We start from the raw sequence: 16,050 nt of genomic DNA on the forward strand, positions 1-16,050 counted from the left end.
TAATATAAATTGTTTTTCAGAAAATGAAATCACCATCTTTAAGCTTACTGCTCTCTGGAGTCTTCTTAGGGTATATAGCTTACTCTATTTACACACTTTCGTTGTTATTTGTACCGCCTCCATGCGTCAAGGGTGAAACCTGTCTCACCTCACTTTTGCATACCAAGCCAAAGCTGGGGCTTCATATGTATGTCTCGACGATGAGCCGTCCTCTCCAAAAAGAACTTATTCATGTATATTCTGAAGGGATATTTGATTACTCGTATGCACATGATATGTGAGTATAGAATAGGCTGGCTCAAACTTTGGAGAGTAACATTTTGATTATCCTTTTATTCTAATCGATCAGATTTATTACCGAGTAAAACATTAGTTCTGCATAATTAAATGGTCAAAACTTGCGATAGTCAGTATGTACGACATTCGGGTATTTCAATGGCATACATATTGTACTATGATCATTTCGTAATGAGTTTATCACATAGCATGAATTTTTCATGCTTAACCCATTTTTACGTGTGTAATATTTTAATTAGTATGTATGATAAGACGGCTATTTTTACAATTTAACATTGTTATTCAGGATAGCTTCAATTTTATCTATTCACTACAAGTTTTGTAATTGTCTTGTCCTTACTCTTATCATGTCAATTGGATAATTTGAATTCACTTTTGTCCAAGTTGTATGTTTGAGGGTAAGAATTTGTTTGATGAGATATTGCGTATATTACAATAATATAAAAAAAAGCAGTTTAAATCGATATTAACATGTAAAATATTGCAGGCAAGTAACATTGCCAATACCCCGCAAAACTCGAGAAAATGGAACGCTATTTCTACATCTACTTATAACACCACATACTGTAAAACATGGTGGCACATACAACGAAGTTATCAAGGCAAGTAAATTATAGCTTGAATCATACCTGATGTTGAGGTGTACAAACCGAATATGAAAATGTTGCAGAGTAAAATTGAGAATACTTATTAAGTGAAAACTAGCTGTCTGAATTAGAAGTCAAGTGCTCTAACGTTGATCAAAACAAGGCGGCAAATTTTAAGACCAGATTTTTTTATACCTTATGAAAAGCTATTACTTTCATAAAATCTTTAATGTACAGCTGCATTGTGTTATTCCTGTATTTGATATAAATCGGTTGCGATTTGAGTCGCCTTATTATTCATATAAATAATCGCTAGAAACATCATATCTTATTTCATCGGTTCTCTTATATTTCAGGATCCAACAACAGTTTATACTAGGATAAAAATGACTCAGTATGTAGTACCTGAAATTGCAGCTTTCAATTTATTGGGCGATGAAAAATCTAAGAAAAATACAGAGCGCTTAATGAAACCTGTTTCGCATTTAAAAAGCCAAGTTACTTTCACAATGATAACAGACAATATAAAATTGCCTGCACACAACTTACCATTAGAACTTGCAAGGGACATAAGGTGTGACGTGTTATCATTACAAATTATGCCGGTTAGCCTCCCTTCATACATCACTAAAATAAAAGTTATATTGTACAACTTTTTACAGCATAACACGAGATGGAATGTACTTGCCAATCGTGAACTACGATTTTCTCCAAACTCGGCATAGAGATTTGGTGAAAATATCACCACAAAATGATACCATGAATGTTACTGTATTTTACACACCTATTTCAATTGGGAAATTGAGATTAATATTGCATGTAGAGGCTGCTATGCAGGGACTGAAAGGTCTGGGTTTTTCGGACAAAGACGTTGACGAAGTTAAGGGCATTTTTGCTGATACTAATGTGTACCTTCTAGGTGGAACAATTTTTATTGCTGCAGTACATGTAAGTTCATTTATTTGATTATATCGGTTGTTAGTTTGTCTCGCTGAAATTGATGTATTCCGTTTTTTCAGCTTTTATTCGACTTTCTTGCATTTAAAAATGACGTTAGTTTCTGGCGTGGCAAAAATAATTTAGCAGGGTTGAGTGTGCGAACTGTAGTTTGGCGAGCTTTTAGTCAAGCGGTCATATTCCTGTACCTTCTTGACGAACAATCGTCTATGCTTGTTCTTATTCCCGCTGGTATCGGTACAATCATTGAGGTAAATGCGTTTCTTTAATAAATTTGAGTAACAATATGTATATATTATACATTTTTGGGGATGAAGAAAGTTTCCTTAAAAAAGTTTTTAGATTCTGAAATTTAAAAATACGGTGGTATGCTAATTGTTGCGGTGCACTATATTTACAGTTCTGGAAATCCAAAAAAATATTGAGGGCCGAATTTGTTACTGGCCAAGGCTGGTTACCACGAATTAAATTCGAAAAGATTGAATCCAGTTCTGCTGAAGAAAGAACACGTAAATTTGATGCTGAAAGTATGAAGTATTTGTCCTATCTTTTATATCCTTTAGTAACTGGTGGAGCAGTGTATTCGTTACTGTACCAACCTCACAAAAGGTAAGATATAATTTGAAAGATTTGATCGATCCATAACATATTCAACGAGACACGTCTCAAATAGTTACTAATGAGATTTACTGCTCGTTAAATACTCGTCAACGTTCTTTCGAAGTTTTTTTTTTTTTCTTTCATCCTAATACGATGATAATTGATTCCAGCTGGTACTCGTGGAGCATAAATTCCTTGGTGAACGGCGTGTATGCCTTTGGCTTCCTCTTTATGCTTCCACAATTATTTGTGAATTACAAGCTCAAGTCAGTTGCTCATTTACCATGGAGGGCATTTATGTATAAAGCATTTAACACTTTTATTGATGATATTTTTGCATTTATCATAACAATGCCGACTGCGCACAGAGTCGCGTGTTTCCGTGACGATGCTGTATTCTTAGTCTACCTCTACCAGAGATGGTAAGTTCCATACCAAGATTGGTTTTGTAGCTTTGGCTCCCTTATATTAATTTTTTCAATAAATTTAATATAATAATCCTCAATGAGTTTTCATGTCATATAGTTGTGCACTACAGAAAAAGAAAATAATATTGTTAAAATTTTGTAGGCTTTATCCGGTTGACAAATCTCGTAGAGATGACGCAGTTTCAATTGATGAAACACCAATGGAGCATGCAATGTATGACAAGAAGAAAAATTAGTACAAATGTTGATCGTTAATTAAAGATATTATTAATTGTTTATTTATTATATTTCTTTCAATTCATTTTACTAACAATATGAAAAATTATATTACCACAATGTGATACTAAGATAAACTCTAGTGCACACTTGACATTCCGCGATTGTTCGAATCAGTAATATTATATTATGAAATAGTTCTCATTTACATTTGTTGGTAACATATCGATTTTGTTAAGGAAATACATAGATATATATTTATTCTAAAACTTGACAAGTGGTGACTAAAAGTAAAGAAGGCTTTGATATTAATATGTACGTTAAGGTTGTGGTGAAGTGATTTTTAAACATCTAAAATAAGAAATTCCTTAAGGTTCCCATTACATAGATATAATGCTAGCTATCAATTTGCAACGCCGATAGTTATTTAGAGACCTAGTGACGGTGAGATAAAAAATTATCACCGTCTCATAGTTTCAAGACTTTACATAGGAAGTCTGGAAGTTTATCACAGTTTTAACTTAGCTGAAAATAATTAAGAATGTACAAGTTAGTGTGGTAGTTAAATTCAGGCCCATCATATGACATTACTTTATGGCCTTACTGCCGTATTAGAAATAACTGATTTGTAACCAACGTTAGTTGTCAGTTGAATAAATTGTTCCACAACGATTTTTAGATGCTCAAATACTTGTTACGGTAGAAGTAATAAAGTGATTAACTTGTTAATAAATATCTTATATAAAGGGTGAATGCAATTGAAATTCTTTCAGAAGTTAACTTATCAACCTTATCAGTGATGCTTTTCAAGTAATAATCTGTGACGTAACAAACTATCATCAGGTAAAAGATTCCACACACTCATATATCTTGCTTCCGAATGCTAATATCTATGTCGTTGATACGTGTCAGATTAGGAAGAAATTATATGTCTTAAAAATTAACGATAATCAATTAAGTATATGTTTTTAAGCCTCTGACATCTTGATACTTCATATCTTGAGATATTGAGTTGAAGACCTTTGTAACGATAACAGCACCAGTTTTACACACTGATAACTAAGGCAAACGACCAGACACGTATGCTGAAATCAACTAATATCTAAATATCCTGTGAGTAAAGAAATACAGTACAATATTGTACATTATTTTATTGTGTTTCAGTTACCATATGCTGGAGAATACTTGATAAATCTGCTTCATAGAATTCTTTGATAATGATGCGCAAGGTGAAAGTTCAAGTCCGTCTTAACACTCAGTTCTTTTATTTCGTTGTTTGACATAGAAATTATTTCTCTGACGCAAAGACGTTTCAGAGAAAAGTGACTCATCTTTAAAGAATTGTTAGTTTATTAAGTCTTTTATAAACTCACGGAATACATAGTTTGTACCTTGTTTCTCGACCTTGCGTCTGTAAAGAATCATTAAGTTATGATGTTTATTCCATTTACCAGGAAAGCAAAGATACCATAGAATCTTGTAATTTTTTTCAAGGCCCAAAGACTAATAGCCACGTGTTCCTATTGCCAGTTCTTCGCTGTATCATTAAATAATCACATCGTCGTATTCGTTTTTTACAGCTACCACAGTTTGCTAGTAAAACCTTGAAAACAGACATAGCCTTACTTCCAACTCAGTGGAATTTTCAACTGAAACTGGTGTATACTTGTGCTGATTAATAATAAAATTTCATATTTAAGTGACAGATTAACAATTTCAGTAAAATTACATGTCTGGATAGTACATGAAAAAATTCACTCGATGACGGTATACTTTAACATTGACATTGCGAAAGCATAGGAATTATCAGTACTGAATATACCACGTACCCCAGGTATTATCTCACAATTAATACCGTTGACCCAATACTAATTTCAATCATGTCATTTAGATTACATAGTACTGAAAGTGATGGAAAATGGACTGGATCACAGTTGCAATTCAAGTAGTTACAGTAACTGTATTGCCTATATGGATTTACTTGTGGTTGAACAAGTCTGTTCAAAGGAAACTCGTTACAAATTCAATCATCAGCCACTACACAATCCCAGGTAACGTAACACCGTCTTTCCTGGAGTTTTATTTCCGCAAATATATTTCCAACGATGTTGTCAAGTAATGTATTCTCATGCTACCAGGATGGAATTTTCATTTGAAGCGATGTTGGGCTGAATATTGTATAAACGGTGCGATAAGGAAAAAAGCTACAATTAAGAAGAAATATGACATAGTAGTGCCAAAAGAACTGGAAGAACTTAGGAAATTAAGTGATGAAGATGTAAGTATGTTTACGTTTATTATTATGCTGTGAAATAGTGATCATTTAATTGCTAATTTGTAATATTGAAGAAAAATTTTACTAGTTACTTTCACGAAATTTTTACTTCGAATTCCAGAGTTCAGATAGTATCCAATTCTATGGTATTGATCAGAAAGGGAATTTTGTATTCATAAGTTTGACACGGAGAAGACATCGAACTGCTGAACTAATACTTCAACTAAGTTTAGCTGATGGACGCATGTATCAACTTCCTAGTAAGTTTTCATCGATTCATTTCTACTTTTTTTTTTTACGTAGTAGCATAAAATGGCCAACGATGTGATTCCAGATCACCCAGACAGTGTAATCTTCAACAATGTAGATCGTGGATGGTCTGCTGTAGGATTAAAGATTACACCTCTGGAGCCATGGAGACGGTGGAGAATAACTTTCAATGGTTTATTGAGAAATGGGATCAAACGTAATTATCGCCAAAATGAAGGAAAAGTAGAACATGTTCGTTTCCATTTTATGTGAGTACGACATGTAATATAATTTTATTTATAATTACATTTCAGATGAACAATTATTTAAAATAAGTAACACGTCGAGATTGGTAAGCATTGACCTATGTCACCAATAAAAACGTTTCAGATACACTGCTAGTGCTCCGCCACTGTTATGGCCAAAAGATTGGAGTCCTGGTCTACAAGCAGATGCTCTGGCTAGGGAACCTTGGAAAAATCCCCAATGGATAAATATGATGTAAGACTGTTTCACACTGCGATAACATTACCTTTTACTCACTCAAATTTACAGCAAACTTAACAAGACCGGTGGATTTGACCAATGGGGAACTTTAGCTGGTCAATTAATTTTCGAAGATTCTTCAAGTACTGAATTATATTTACGTGGGCTACGACAGAGGCGTTGGGGTGTGCACAAACCTGCACAACTACATAGAACTGTTGACATTGTCGGTGTAATGTATGACGGAACAATGTATTGTTTGGGCGCAGATAGTTCTAAGGAAGGTTTAACACAGTGAGTGTAAACTTGACATAAGCAGTAGACAATTACACTATTACTAATATATTATTCTGGTCATATTGTAAATCTTGCGACTATCACTGATTTTTACACAACAGAATGTGACATTGAACATTCATAAACTAGTTTATTGATGTTTTTAATATTCTCAATTTGAATATAATTCAGTCTATCCAGAATTGTTTTCATAGATTTTATTGACTTTATCTTAATTATTCTTTATTTTTCAGTATGAAATTCGGACATATCAGACAAGCTAACGATATAGTATTCTCCATTGATCAGTTGGATTTTGATTTAGGTTCTTATGCTGAACAAAGAGAGAACATTCCCACTAGATATAAAGTCAATTTCCGAGGTGAGACTAATTTTACAATGTATTTGTTTATCACATATGGATTTTTCATCTTCATGCAATACTTCTGCCATGGTTTTTACCGCTGCTAGGAATAATGAATTTGTTTTTCTAAGCATTAAACATTTAACATCGCAAAATCATATTTGAAATCTAGCGGGTGGGAGGAAATATAGCACCGAAATTTGTCGCATAATGGATTCTGGTGCCACTTTGTATGGTGGGCGTCCATGGGATTGGGAAGCTAGAGTTTTTAACACCGAAATAAAATTGAATAACGACACAGGTGATGTACTGTTTCTTAAATACATGATGAAATAGGACCAAATATAATTATCATTATTAATGTATTTACGTTTTAGGGTACGGAATAGCATATTTGTGGTATAATTATAATGGCCCAAGCCCATTGAAACCAGTGGGAAAAATACCTCACCTCCTACCATCAAAACTGAAACCGGAAGTTGATTTGTACACAGTTTCATTTAAGGACCGAATTTGTCAAAGCGAGACGGCCGTTGGTGGTAAAGGATCTTCGATAGCATTACTAACGTCTATCCCACATAAGGAGGTAGCTGCTTATGGCACTGATTTATTTGACAATATTTTGAAGTAACTAAATGAATCATTTATATAATTTTTACAGTTCATCGTACCTTTGGGATTTTGCATTACCACAGCTGCTCTAAATCTACAGATAGAGAAAAATGAACCATTGGCAAATGCTGTTACTTATGTTAAAAACGTTAGTGCGGGAATATTGAAGGCTGATTTAAAAGTAGCTTGCGAGAAGTAAGTGTAAAAGATATTAATACCCGTACATATTTTTCCTCTTACAGTCATATTTTTAGATTATCCTAAATATGCGGAATACATCAAATTTATATTATGTATGGTATTCGAAAGTCCGCAATTATTTTCATGGCTGACGCAGCATCACAGGTGTGCTCCACTTCATGTATCTTTACGTTTTCAGAGCTGTAGCACTTTTTGAACAAATCCCTATAATCGAACCAATTCAAGCAGCAATAAGACAATCTGTCTCACATCTTGATTCTGATCCACAAACTGACTTGAAAATATCAGGCAAGTTTGAAAGATTTGCAGTGAGATCTAGCGCTGTTGGAGAAGACAGTGAAGACACTTCGGCTGCAGGTCAAAATGCAACTTTCCTTGGATTGAAAGGCGTTGAAAATATCATTAAAGCAGTTGCAAAATGCTGGGGTAGTTTATATGCATATCAAAGTGTAGAATACAGGTATTTACAATTGACTGTGTTAACTTCTCTTTAAATGTTTACTTTATATTAATGTGTAATTTCGTTAACGAATGATGAAGTACAATGACTAGGCTATTGTAAATTAGAAATGCATTCAAATATTAATAATGCACAAAACTTAGTAAATAAGATTCCTGCAAGTTTATCCGAATCTCTACTGTACCGAAACTAATTAATTAGGAGACAACGTGGTCAACCCATAAAGGCTGAAATGGGGGTTTGTGTCCAGCAAATGGTTAATGCTGAGACAGCTGGTGTAATGTTCACAAGACATCCAACTTCCGGAGACCCTAGAGAAATTCTCATAACAGCTAATTATGGCCTGGGAGAGGTGGGTACGCAAGCATCTACCTAGCAATAAGTTATACCAAATAATTCTTGGATAGATGTAATATCGTCTACTAAACTTCCTTCTTTATGACTTCCACCAGAGTGTTGTTTCTGCAATGATTGAGCCCGACACAGTAATTGTTAAGAGAAGTTTGAACAATGCTTTAGCAGTGAAAGACCTCAAGTTGGGAAAGAAAACTCACAAAGTTTCAATGACTTCGGACGAGGGCACGGTAACTGAGGAGCTCAAAGACTCTTACCACAACGAATTATGTATTTCGGAAGAAACTGCTTTGAAATTGAGCAAATTGGGCATACATTTGGAAGCATTGTTCGGCTCTGCACGTGATATTGAATGGGCTGTTGCACAGGGAAAAATATTCTTGCTGCAAGCACGCCCAGTTACAGCTTTGGATAACTGGTCTGATTTCGAAATAATCCATGAATTAGATTCACCAGTGCCTAGTGAAATTGATACTCTAGTATTTTCTAATGCTGGGGAAGTTTTTCCAGGAGCTACATCACCGCTGACATTGAGTACTGTTGTGCGATCAATAGACAGGGCGATCCTGCTTGATTCTAAGTTTAAACCGACTCATTGTTATTGTGAAACTTTCATTGGTATTACAGGAATGAGATGCTGCATTAATTATATGAATGTAAGTGTCCATAAAATACGATAACTTACAAATTTCAAATTTGTTAAACTTTCCATATGCATTAGAATTCTTACACATACTTTTATGCAGACAATATTGCGTGAAGTTGAGTCCAAAATATCTTTAAGCAATAAGATCATCGATATCGCAATTTGTGGTCATGAAGTAACAACCCCAGAGCTTCATGCTTGGGCTGTGAAAAGAAATGGAATTCAGGGAATAAAGAGTAAACTGAAGTTGTATAAAGCCATAATAAGAGATACTTGGGTCAATGGAAACATAGAACAACTGGCTAAGAAATTTCACGCAAACTTCAAGTTTGATGTTGAGTCCTACGTAAGGGCGGAACATCTTTATAAAGATCTCGATGATAGTTTAGAGAAATTGCTTCAGGTACCTATATTCTTATATTTAATCATTATTTACATACTCATAATTTCTACTACAGACATGTGTTCAATTATTGACCAAAAAATTAGAAAAAATTGTGAACGTCATAACTTTGCTGCTTGCTGCTTCCATCATCTAATATTTACAAAAAACTGCTACTTTGTGTTCTCTTTGATGTAGGCATCAATATATCACGCTCATACATCAAAAGTGAGTGTATTCTGTCAAATTGTTGCAATGTCAGTGTTGACAGAAGGTGCTCCAAATTTGAATATCAACCACTATTCAGATGTAGGCATATTCCTAAGTTCCTGTAGTGATGTAGTGAGTGCTCAAGTTCCCACAGCTCTACGTAACCTTGCTAATACAATAAGGAATGGTGAAAAAGCTGAAGAATTTGTTAAGCTAGATCCAAAAGAAGCTAGAGATTGGTTAACGCTGAATTGCACTGCAGCTGCAGTCATGTTTGATGATTTTTTGAAAGAACACGGATACAGGTGCATAAGAGAATTAGATTTGATGACTGAAACATGGGATATGAAGCCTGAGAAACTAATATCCTCACTTCAAGTAAGTCATAAATACAACGAGATTCTCAAAATATATTACTTTCAACATAAGACTAAAATATTTTGATATTTATTTATTCTGTCACTGGCTAAAAACAGGCAGCCGTAGCATCATCAGGAGAGCCACCAGTATTTAAAGAATTAAGTGTAGCCGAAACTGTAGATCGATTACGCACGCCGAAAAGTCGAGTCACAAAAAAGATATTGGAGATGCTGATACCACTTAACAGGAGTGCCGTTAGTCGCAGAGAATTCACAAAAGCTGTTTTAGTTTCCACAGTCAATGCTTTGAGATTAGGATACCAAAAACTTGGTAGACTAATGGTCGAGGATGGCCAACTACCTGACATGAATTTGATATTCTTTCTTACCCATCAGGAAATTGGTCTGTTATTTATTAGTTCAAATCCAACATTAGTGCAAAAGTGAGTATTTTGCTTATTCATTACTGAGCATAAGGTTAATTTGAAAAACAAAAAATTGTTTTTTAGAGCGATAAGAAGACAAAGACTTTATCCCCACTGTGACAAAATTCAGTTTCCGGAAGTGAATAGAGGTGTATTAAAACCTATACTGGTAAGTGAAAAGTATTTCCTGTATAATATCAGTTCAAAACAATTAAGAAAGTGGTATCCTCCAATTTTTTTTTGTAATGTCTAATCTGTACGTATATGGTAATCTTAACACTATTAAATATTTATAAAAATATTTGTTCTATTTAGGCAGAGCCCAGTACAAAAATTCGTGAGGGAGGTGCTCGGGTATCAGGAACGCCAGTCGGTGGAGGGACAGTCCTAGGTCGTGCTTGCATTATCACTAATATAAATGATGCTGTACAACTGAAACCTGGTGATATATTAATAACACAGTGCACCGATATTGGTTGGAGTCCCTATTTTCCAATATTGGGTGGTGTGGTCACTGAACTTGGAGGTCTCATTAGTCATGGAGCTGTTGTAGCGAGAGAATATGGTTTACCGTGTATTGTTGGTGCTGAAGGAGCTACACAAAAATTTCGTACAGGTATGTATGAATCAAAACATCTACACAAAAACAAGAAGAATAGTAGTACACTTATTCAATTCGTAACTATCATTTTTAACAATACCTGTAATAGCCCTTATTTTATCCCTGATTTAAAAAGATATAAATATGTGAAATAAAGCAAGCTCTACATGAATATAATTTCGTATTTGTGATGAAAAAAGCATCTTCCAAATTGTTTTCTCTGATATTTATTTGTTTTATTTTTCTTATTTTTGCTATGCAATATTAGTCGTATTTACAATATGTATTTATAACTCCGATCATAGTCAGTTATCGTGATGCTTAGTATTATTCGTATTATCAGGTATAGACACTAAAACAAAACTTTACTGCTTCCTTTTTTTTTTTGTAAACTATATTATCCACTCCTATTTACAGGTGATATAGTATTACTAACTGGAACTACCGGAATCTTGCATGTCGTTGAAGAGACAACGTAAAGATTCATGTTTCGTGAGTGGAAATTGTATGTATGTACATAGTTTTACACCATCCTAATAATCTGCAAGTTTTTCTATGTATGGGAGGCTGTCGCATAGCAAACAAATGTATATCTAACAGTTCTGTGTCTCTGTATTTTATAAAATATAAATAATTATACTACTATTTCAAACTGATTGAATAATCCATGAAATACATTGTGAATCGTGCACAATTTACTCAATAGTAAATCCCACTTGTACTTAATAGCACGTTATTTGTCTTGATAAGAAGGTATTATGCGGAGTCATGTAAGTTGGTAAAAAAATTTGTCAATCATATAAACTGAAGGAAAAGTGGTTACCAAATTTCCAAATGGAAGTTAAACTGTTGTCGCACGATTTGGATCGGATCCCTTCAGAATAATGCCGTCTGCTGAATCATCAGCAAGACATGCAAGTTGTAGGCGCATGGAGGCAGCTACTTTGCGCAATAGAGCGTCGATTTTTTGCGAGTCCTCTTTACAGATTGGTTCAGAAATCGCATCCAATGCTTCTTCGAAAAAGCTCCTGTAGGAAAAATGTTGTATTTTCATTATGCTTCAGATTTCTACCCAAGCGAATCAGTGCCACAAATTTATTTGAATCTGATACAAATAGGGCTTCGGTTGGGATACAAAAAAGAAAGACCAAGATTTACCCAGCTCTCGGAGTAATATAAGAGTGGACAGCACTTGTCAGTAACGTAATATCGACTCTAGCTTGAACAGCTCCTGAAGGACTAAAACGAGTTACACAAGACATCAGCCGTGCTAATTCTTCAGCAACTGTTTCAACAATGTGTGATAAAACTCTCTTCAATAATCCTGGTGAAACCCGTCGTACCTGTTTCATGAAATTACAACTATAAAATGAATCCAAATTATCTGTAACTTTAATATTTTCACATGAAAACAACGTAAATACCTCTGCATGAACTGCGATCAGATTAGTCAAAGCCTCTTGTACGTAAGGCCTCACGTGTGAGGGCTCAATGTCCAAATGCCATTCTAGACCACCTAGGTACATACTTGGTTCTATGGTACCGACAAGGGGATCACAGCGTCGTTCCAAATATGCGTCTAATACGGCACTATCCAATGTATCCAATTGAGTCCAATCGGTATTCGAACTCATGGTTAAAGACAGGGGCGGATAACCATGCTGCTTCAGTGCATCATTAACATGTGGTATTATTGTATTCAGAGTATAACGAATGTTACTCAGTGATATTAGTAAACACTGCTCCCATGTCTGTAGGAAGTGTAATAGTTCGGTTGGTAGCGTTTACTGAAAACAGTAACTAGCAATGAAAATATTCAAAGTAAATTCTCACTGGCCCTTGTTGCTTGTCTCTAGTTCTATAGCCAACTGGAGAACCAATCAGTTGTGATACTGAGGATTCATCATCGTCCATAGCTTCTTCACTTCCACTGAAAGCCAGCTGTTGTAAGCATTTTGCAAAAGCAGTGAATAGTGTTTTTACTGCATTATGAAACAGAGTTTGATGACTAGTATGCGCTAGCAAAGGGAGTTCTCGAGGTCCACAAGCTATTACTGTTTCTCGAGCCAGTTTTGACACTTCCAGTACCATTTCTTCAAAAAGACCTGGCTATTCAAGGTAAGTCAAACATAAATAAACTGAATATTTGTCTTGAAATATGTAGTGCCGGGGTGTATTACCAGTCGTGTTACTCCTCCGTGTTCATTCAGATATTCAATTTTCCATGTTTCCTTACGATGTAAGGCAGTTATTTTGTCTGCGGTTTGCTTGAACAATGCCACCAAGCACTGTAACCTGAATTGAACGCAAATGTTTTATTATTCACTTTAAATCATATTAATTCACATTTTGAAACTATCAAATACATTAGAATACCTACCTAAGATCAAATAAGTATTTGCCAAATATGTCTAAGGCCTCACTGGGTAAATCCAAATGAATTAAAGACGCATACGTTTGTCGGATACATCTCAAGTTATGAAGAAGCCAAGATGCATCCAAGTTTGTCCCACAGGCTGTTTTCATTGCATCCACTGCATGTTGCATACTAGATAGAACCAGGCTCTGAAATATCGAAATAGTATATTATGGCACAATTATGTAAAATGTAGGCATGTGTTGCATATGATACTTTTTTGACATAGTATATGTAGAATAATTCGATTTTAAGCACTACTATTAGTGCATAAAATGGCACTTTTCGATGCAGTGTGTAAAATCGAATTACATGCATACTATATGAAAAACCTTATATGGAACATTTTTTTTCTCAGCATTAAAATGAAAAAGTATACCAAGTATTAAGGTTTAAATTAGAAAGTCAACAGCATTTCTTGAGTCATTATTTGAATACTCACTTTGAAGGGGATTTGTTTTTCTATATCAACAGTTACGTGTAATTGTCCTGTAAAATAACTCTGTCCTAAGCGCCATAAGTCTGGTAATTGCTCTGTGACCACATCACAAATAGCTTCAACACATAGAACCTGTGGCGGAACATTATTTTCCTCGTTTTGTTGCATTCTCAATTGTTTGACCGAGGTTGGCGTTAAGCCGTTTGACTTTGGGGTTTTACTCGAATCATCACCACCAGCGTTTTCAGATTCTAAATACTCGTTTATACAAGCTGTCACGCTTTTTTCTAAATAATGAGCATGTGATGCTGAAATACAAACATACACCATTGCAGTACATCACAAAGAATTTCAACCTGTATAGAATACTAATGTACTTGACTGACCCGTGATGCCCTGGTTCATGAACTTTCCTATTGAAATTTCACATATATTTAATAGTGCATACCTATCGCATCCCATGCTGGATCACCTTCAGCTGCGAGGTTTACTAAATTTCTTATGATCTTTTTCTGCTCATCCAAAGTGACCGGCATTTCTTCTAATTTTTTTCGGAGCACAGTTCTAAGTTTTCCAATTCTAACTTCAATTTCGTTTAATACTTTTTTAAAAACTTCCAACTCAGTATTACCAAATAGATTCTTCACTCTGGCATAATCATTGATTACCAACTCATAATTCCCTCCCTTTATATTCTTTTCAATGTTTACTGGCATACAGAACAAAAATCGGTAGCGTTGCATCAAAGATAAGGCATTCCTTGTCGCATCCGCTTTATCTCTTCGAGCCAAGACATCATGAAATAGTTTGTCAGCTTCAGCCATTGAATCTTTGATAGCTTTTTCAAGTTTCGCTGTTGGATCTTTGCCATTTTTTTGAACATCTGACTCAAACTGTTCCTTCAGTAGCATAATTGTATCTAATTGCTCCATCACCGAACCAACATTCGCCTATAAATAAATAAAAAGATCAACAAATTACTTGTTGGAGAAGAAAATTAAACAAAAGTGTAAATCAGAAGATCGAATGTTGAACGAATCAAAAAGTATCTGTGTGATGTGAAATTGTCCTGTTTCACCTTGAGAAAAGATAATTGGCCCTCTTTCTGTGAGTGAACTTTGCGTCTGAGATAAGCTAATCCTGCTTTAAGATCATCTAGGGTGGTAGCATGATGATGTTGTAATAAAAACCAGCCTGGGTGAAACTTCTCACTGGCCAATTCACCGCTACCATCGCCAAATAGCTCAATTAATTCATCCTCAGGAAATTTCTTACTGAAAACAATATATTCTGATTAGATCTTGCTTCGTTACTATTGCAGTAATCTTCAATGCAGAACATTTCCTAACTCATTTCCTTCGACGCTGAGTCCTAACGGATCCTCTTGCTGATAATTAGTAGGTGACAGAGCTCGTCTTCCCCATACCAAGCTCTGCATTGGTGCTTCTTCAACCCATACAGCAGATTCTTTCATGGGTCCAATGGTTTCGTGGTAGCCACGAAATTGGACGGTCGAAGTACCCTGGCCTCCATTTCTTGTTGTGACTATAATATCACCTCGCCCTTTACCTGGTCCAGAGCGGGCGATGATTTTGTTTGGGGACTTCCATTCAGCTGACAAAAGACACTCGCATCCGCAGATGGTCAAACCTGTAATAGGATGATTTTTTGGAAAATGTACAGCATGTGTATACCTCGATTCAATTTTCAATAGTTGACTTTTACAATTAATGCCAATATTTTCAACAGTGACAGTTCAATCTAACCTATCAGGTCTTGCGCTTTTGCTCCTAAAAACTCGCCCCTCAACGTCACTCGCGTTCCTGGTGGTCCTTCCTTCGGCGATATCCCTGTAACTACTGGCGGTGGACCCATATCTGCATTGAAAATAATTTCAGATGAATCAGACAATTGTCTCCAATCAATTCCTTATTTTGTGCTTATTTTTGTGGTCAAAATCAGGTTTATCTGTCAAACCGCCCCACGATTCCAGAATATGTCAGCTCGGGTTAGATTAGGTTGGTTAAAAGGTTAGACAAGTTGATGTCAGTGTCATGTCAGTGTCAAAGTGGTGTCAAATGTAATCAGAAATCCTCTTTTACCGATTTTAGTTTGAAATCTAGCGAGAGCCAGACGGGAGCATGAGAAGTTCCAGGAAATTCCACCAGGTAGCAGTTAGTAAACTTTCAGGGCTTTCAGGGCTTTCATCA

General features: G+C 35.3%; 3 protein-coding genes across 10 annotated transcripts; 2 read left to right on the forward strand and 1 right to left on the reverse strand.

Moving 5' to 3' along the window:
* Positions 1–23: 23 nt before the first annotated feature.
* On the forward strand, positions 24–3,757 carry LOC124307868 (cleft lip and palate transmembrane protein 1-like protein). The gene is made up of 8 exons (XM_046770026.1): positions 24–277; positions 785–899; positions 1,241–1,458; positions 1,547–1,832; positions 1,904–2,092; positions 2,242–2,450; positions 2,612–2,863; positions 3,012–3,757. The coding sequence occupies exons 1-8, from the start codon at positions 24–26 to the stop codon at positions 3,103–3,105; spliced, it is 1,617 nt and encodes a 538-aa protein (XP_046625982.1). The 3' UTR covers positions 3,106–3,757.
* Positions 3,758–3,859: 102 nt separating this feature from the next.
* On the forward strand, positions 3,860–11,637 carry LOC124307780 (uncharacterized). Of its 5 annotated transcripts, none has more exons than XM_046769856.1 (20): positions 3,860–3,928; positions 4,059–5,136; positions 5,224–5,363; positions 5,482–5,620; positions 5,695–5,878; positions 6,000–6,110; positions 6,165–6,389; positions 6,626–6,753; positions 6,908–7,036; positions 7,113–7,321; positions 7,397–7,542; positions 7,727–8,008; positions 8,210–8,360; positions 8,461–9,018; positions 9,109–9,411; positions 9,589–9,978; positions 10,077–10,402; positions 10,469–10,553; positions 10,700–11,000; positions 11,403–11,637. In XM_046769856.1, the coding sequence occupies exons 2-20, from the start codon at positions 5,004–5,006 to the stop codon at positions 11,462–11,464; spliced, it is 4,002 nt and encodes a 1,333-aa protein (XP_046625812.1). In that variant the 5' UTR covers positions 3,860–3,928; positions 4,059–5,003; the 3' UTR covers positions 11,465–11,637. The 5 variants fall into 5 exon arrangements, with proteins under 5 accessions (XP_046625812.1, XP_046625832.1, XP_046625822.1 ...); XM_046769876.1 differs by having other exon boundaries at positions 3,897–4,852; positions 4,977–5,136; XM_046769866.1 differs by having other exon boundaries at positions 3,897–4,743; positions 4,977–5,136.
* LOC124307820 (exocyst complex component 2) lies at positions 10,672–16,049 on the reverse strand. Of its 4 annotated transcripts, none has more exons than XM_046769944.1 (12): positions 15,607–15,926; positions 15,190–15,490; positions 14,919–15,114; positions 14,289–14,790; positions 13,844–14,148; positions 13,366–13,550; positions 13,166–13,280; positions 12,819–13,094; positions 12,410–12,736; positions 12,144–12,328; positions 11,809–12,013; positions 10,672–10,979 (listed from the first exon to the last, which is right to left on the reverse strand). In XM_046769944.1, the coding sequence occupies exons 1-11, from the start codon at positions 15,713–15,715 to the stop codon at positions 11,827–11,829; spliced, it is 2,688 nt and encodes an 895-aa protein (XP_046625900.1). In that variant the 5' UTR covers positions 15,716–15,926; the 3' UTR covers positions 10,672–10,979; positions 11,809–11,826. The 4 variants fall into 4 exon arrangements, with proteins under 4 accessions (XP_046625900.1, XP_046625891.1, XP_046625884.1 ...); XM_046769935.1 differs by lacking the exon at positions 10,672–10,979 and adding an exon at positions 15,943–16,049 and having other exon boundaries at positions 11,287–12,013; positions 15,607–15,717; XM_046769928.1 differs by lacking the exon at positions 10,672–10,979 and having other exon boundaries at positions 11,287–12,013.
* Between the last annotated feature and the right edge of the window lies 1 nt (position 16,050).

The sequence above is a fragment of the Neodiprion virginianus genome, chromosome 1, assembly GCF_021901495.1.
Source record: "Neodiprion virginianus isolate iyNeoVirg1 chromosome 1, iyNeoVirg1.1, whole genome shotgun sequence".
Classification (NCBI taxonomy): Eukaryota; Metazoa; Arthropoda; class Insecta; order Hymenoptera; family Diprionidae; genus Neodiprion; species Neodiprion virginianus.

Excerpts from the sequence above, each read along its gene's own strand:
- LOC124307820 (XM_046769944.1), bottom strand. The coding sequence starts at position 15,715 with ATGGGTCCACCGCCAGTAGTTACAGGGATATCGCCGAAGGAAGGACCA. Across the intron at positions 14,791-14,918 it reads GCCAATTATCTTTTCTCAAG|GCGAATGTTGGTTCGGTGAT; the intron begins GTGAAACAGGAC and ends ATTTATTTATAG. Across the intron at positions 12,329-12,409 it reads TGATCGCAGTTCATGCAGAG|GTACGACGGGTTTCACCAGG; the intron begins GTATTTACGTTG and ends TTCATGAAACAG.
- LOC124307780 (XM_046769856.1), top strand. The coding sequence starts at position 5,004 with ATGGACTGGATCACAGTTGCAATTCAAGTAGTTACAGTAACTGTATTG. Across the intron at positions 5,879-5,999 it reads CATGTTCGTTTCCATTTTAT|ATACACTGCTAGTGCTCCGC; the intron begins GTGAGTACGACA and ends AAAACGTTTCAG. Across the intron at positions 11,001-11,402 it reads TACACAAAAATTTCGTACAG|GTGATATAGTATTACTAACT; the intron begins GTATGTATGAAT and ends TCCTATTTACAG.
- LOC124307868 (XM_046770026.1), top strand. The coding sequence starts at position 24 with ATGAAATCACCATCTTTAAGCTTACTGCTCTCTGGAGTCTTCTTAGGG. Across the intron at positions 900-1,240 it reads CATACAACGAAGTTATCAAG|GATCCAACAACAGTTTATAC; the intron begins GCAAGTAAATTA and ends CTTATATTTCAG. Across the intron at positions 1,459-1,546 it reads GAACTTGCAAGGGACATAAG|CATAACACGAGATGGAATGT; the intron begins GTGTGACGTGTT and ends AACTTTTTACAG.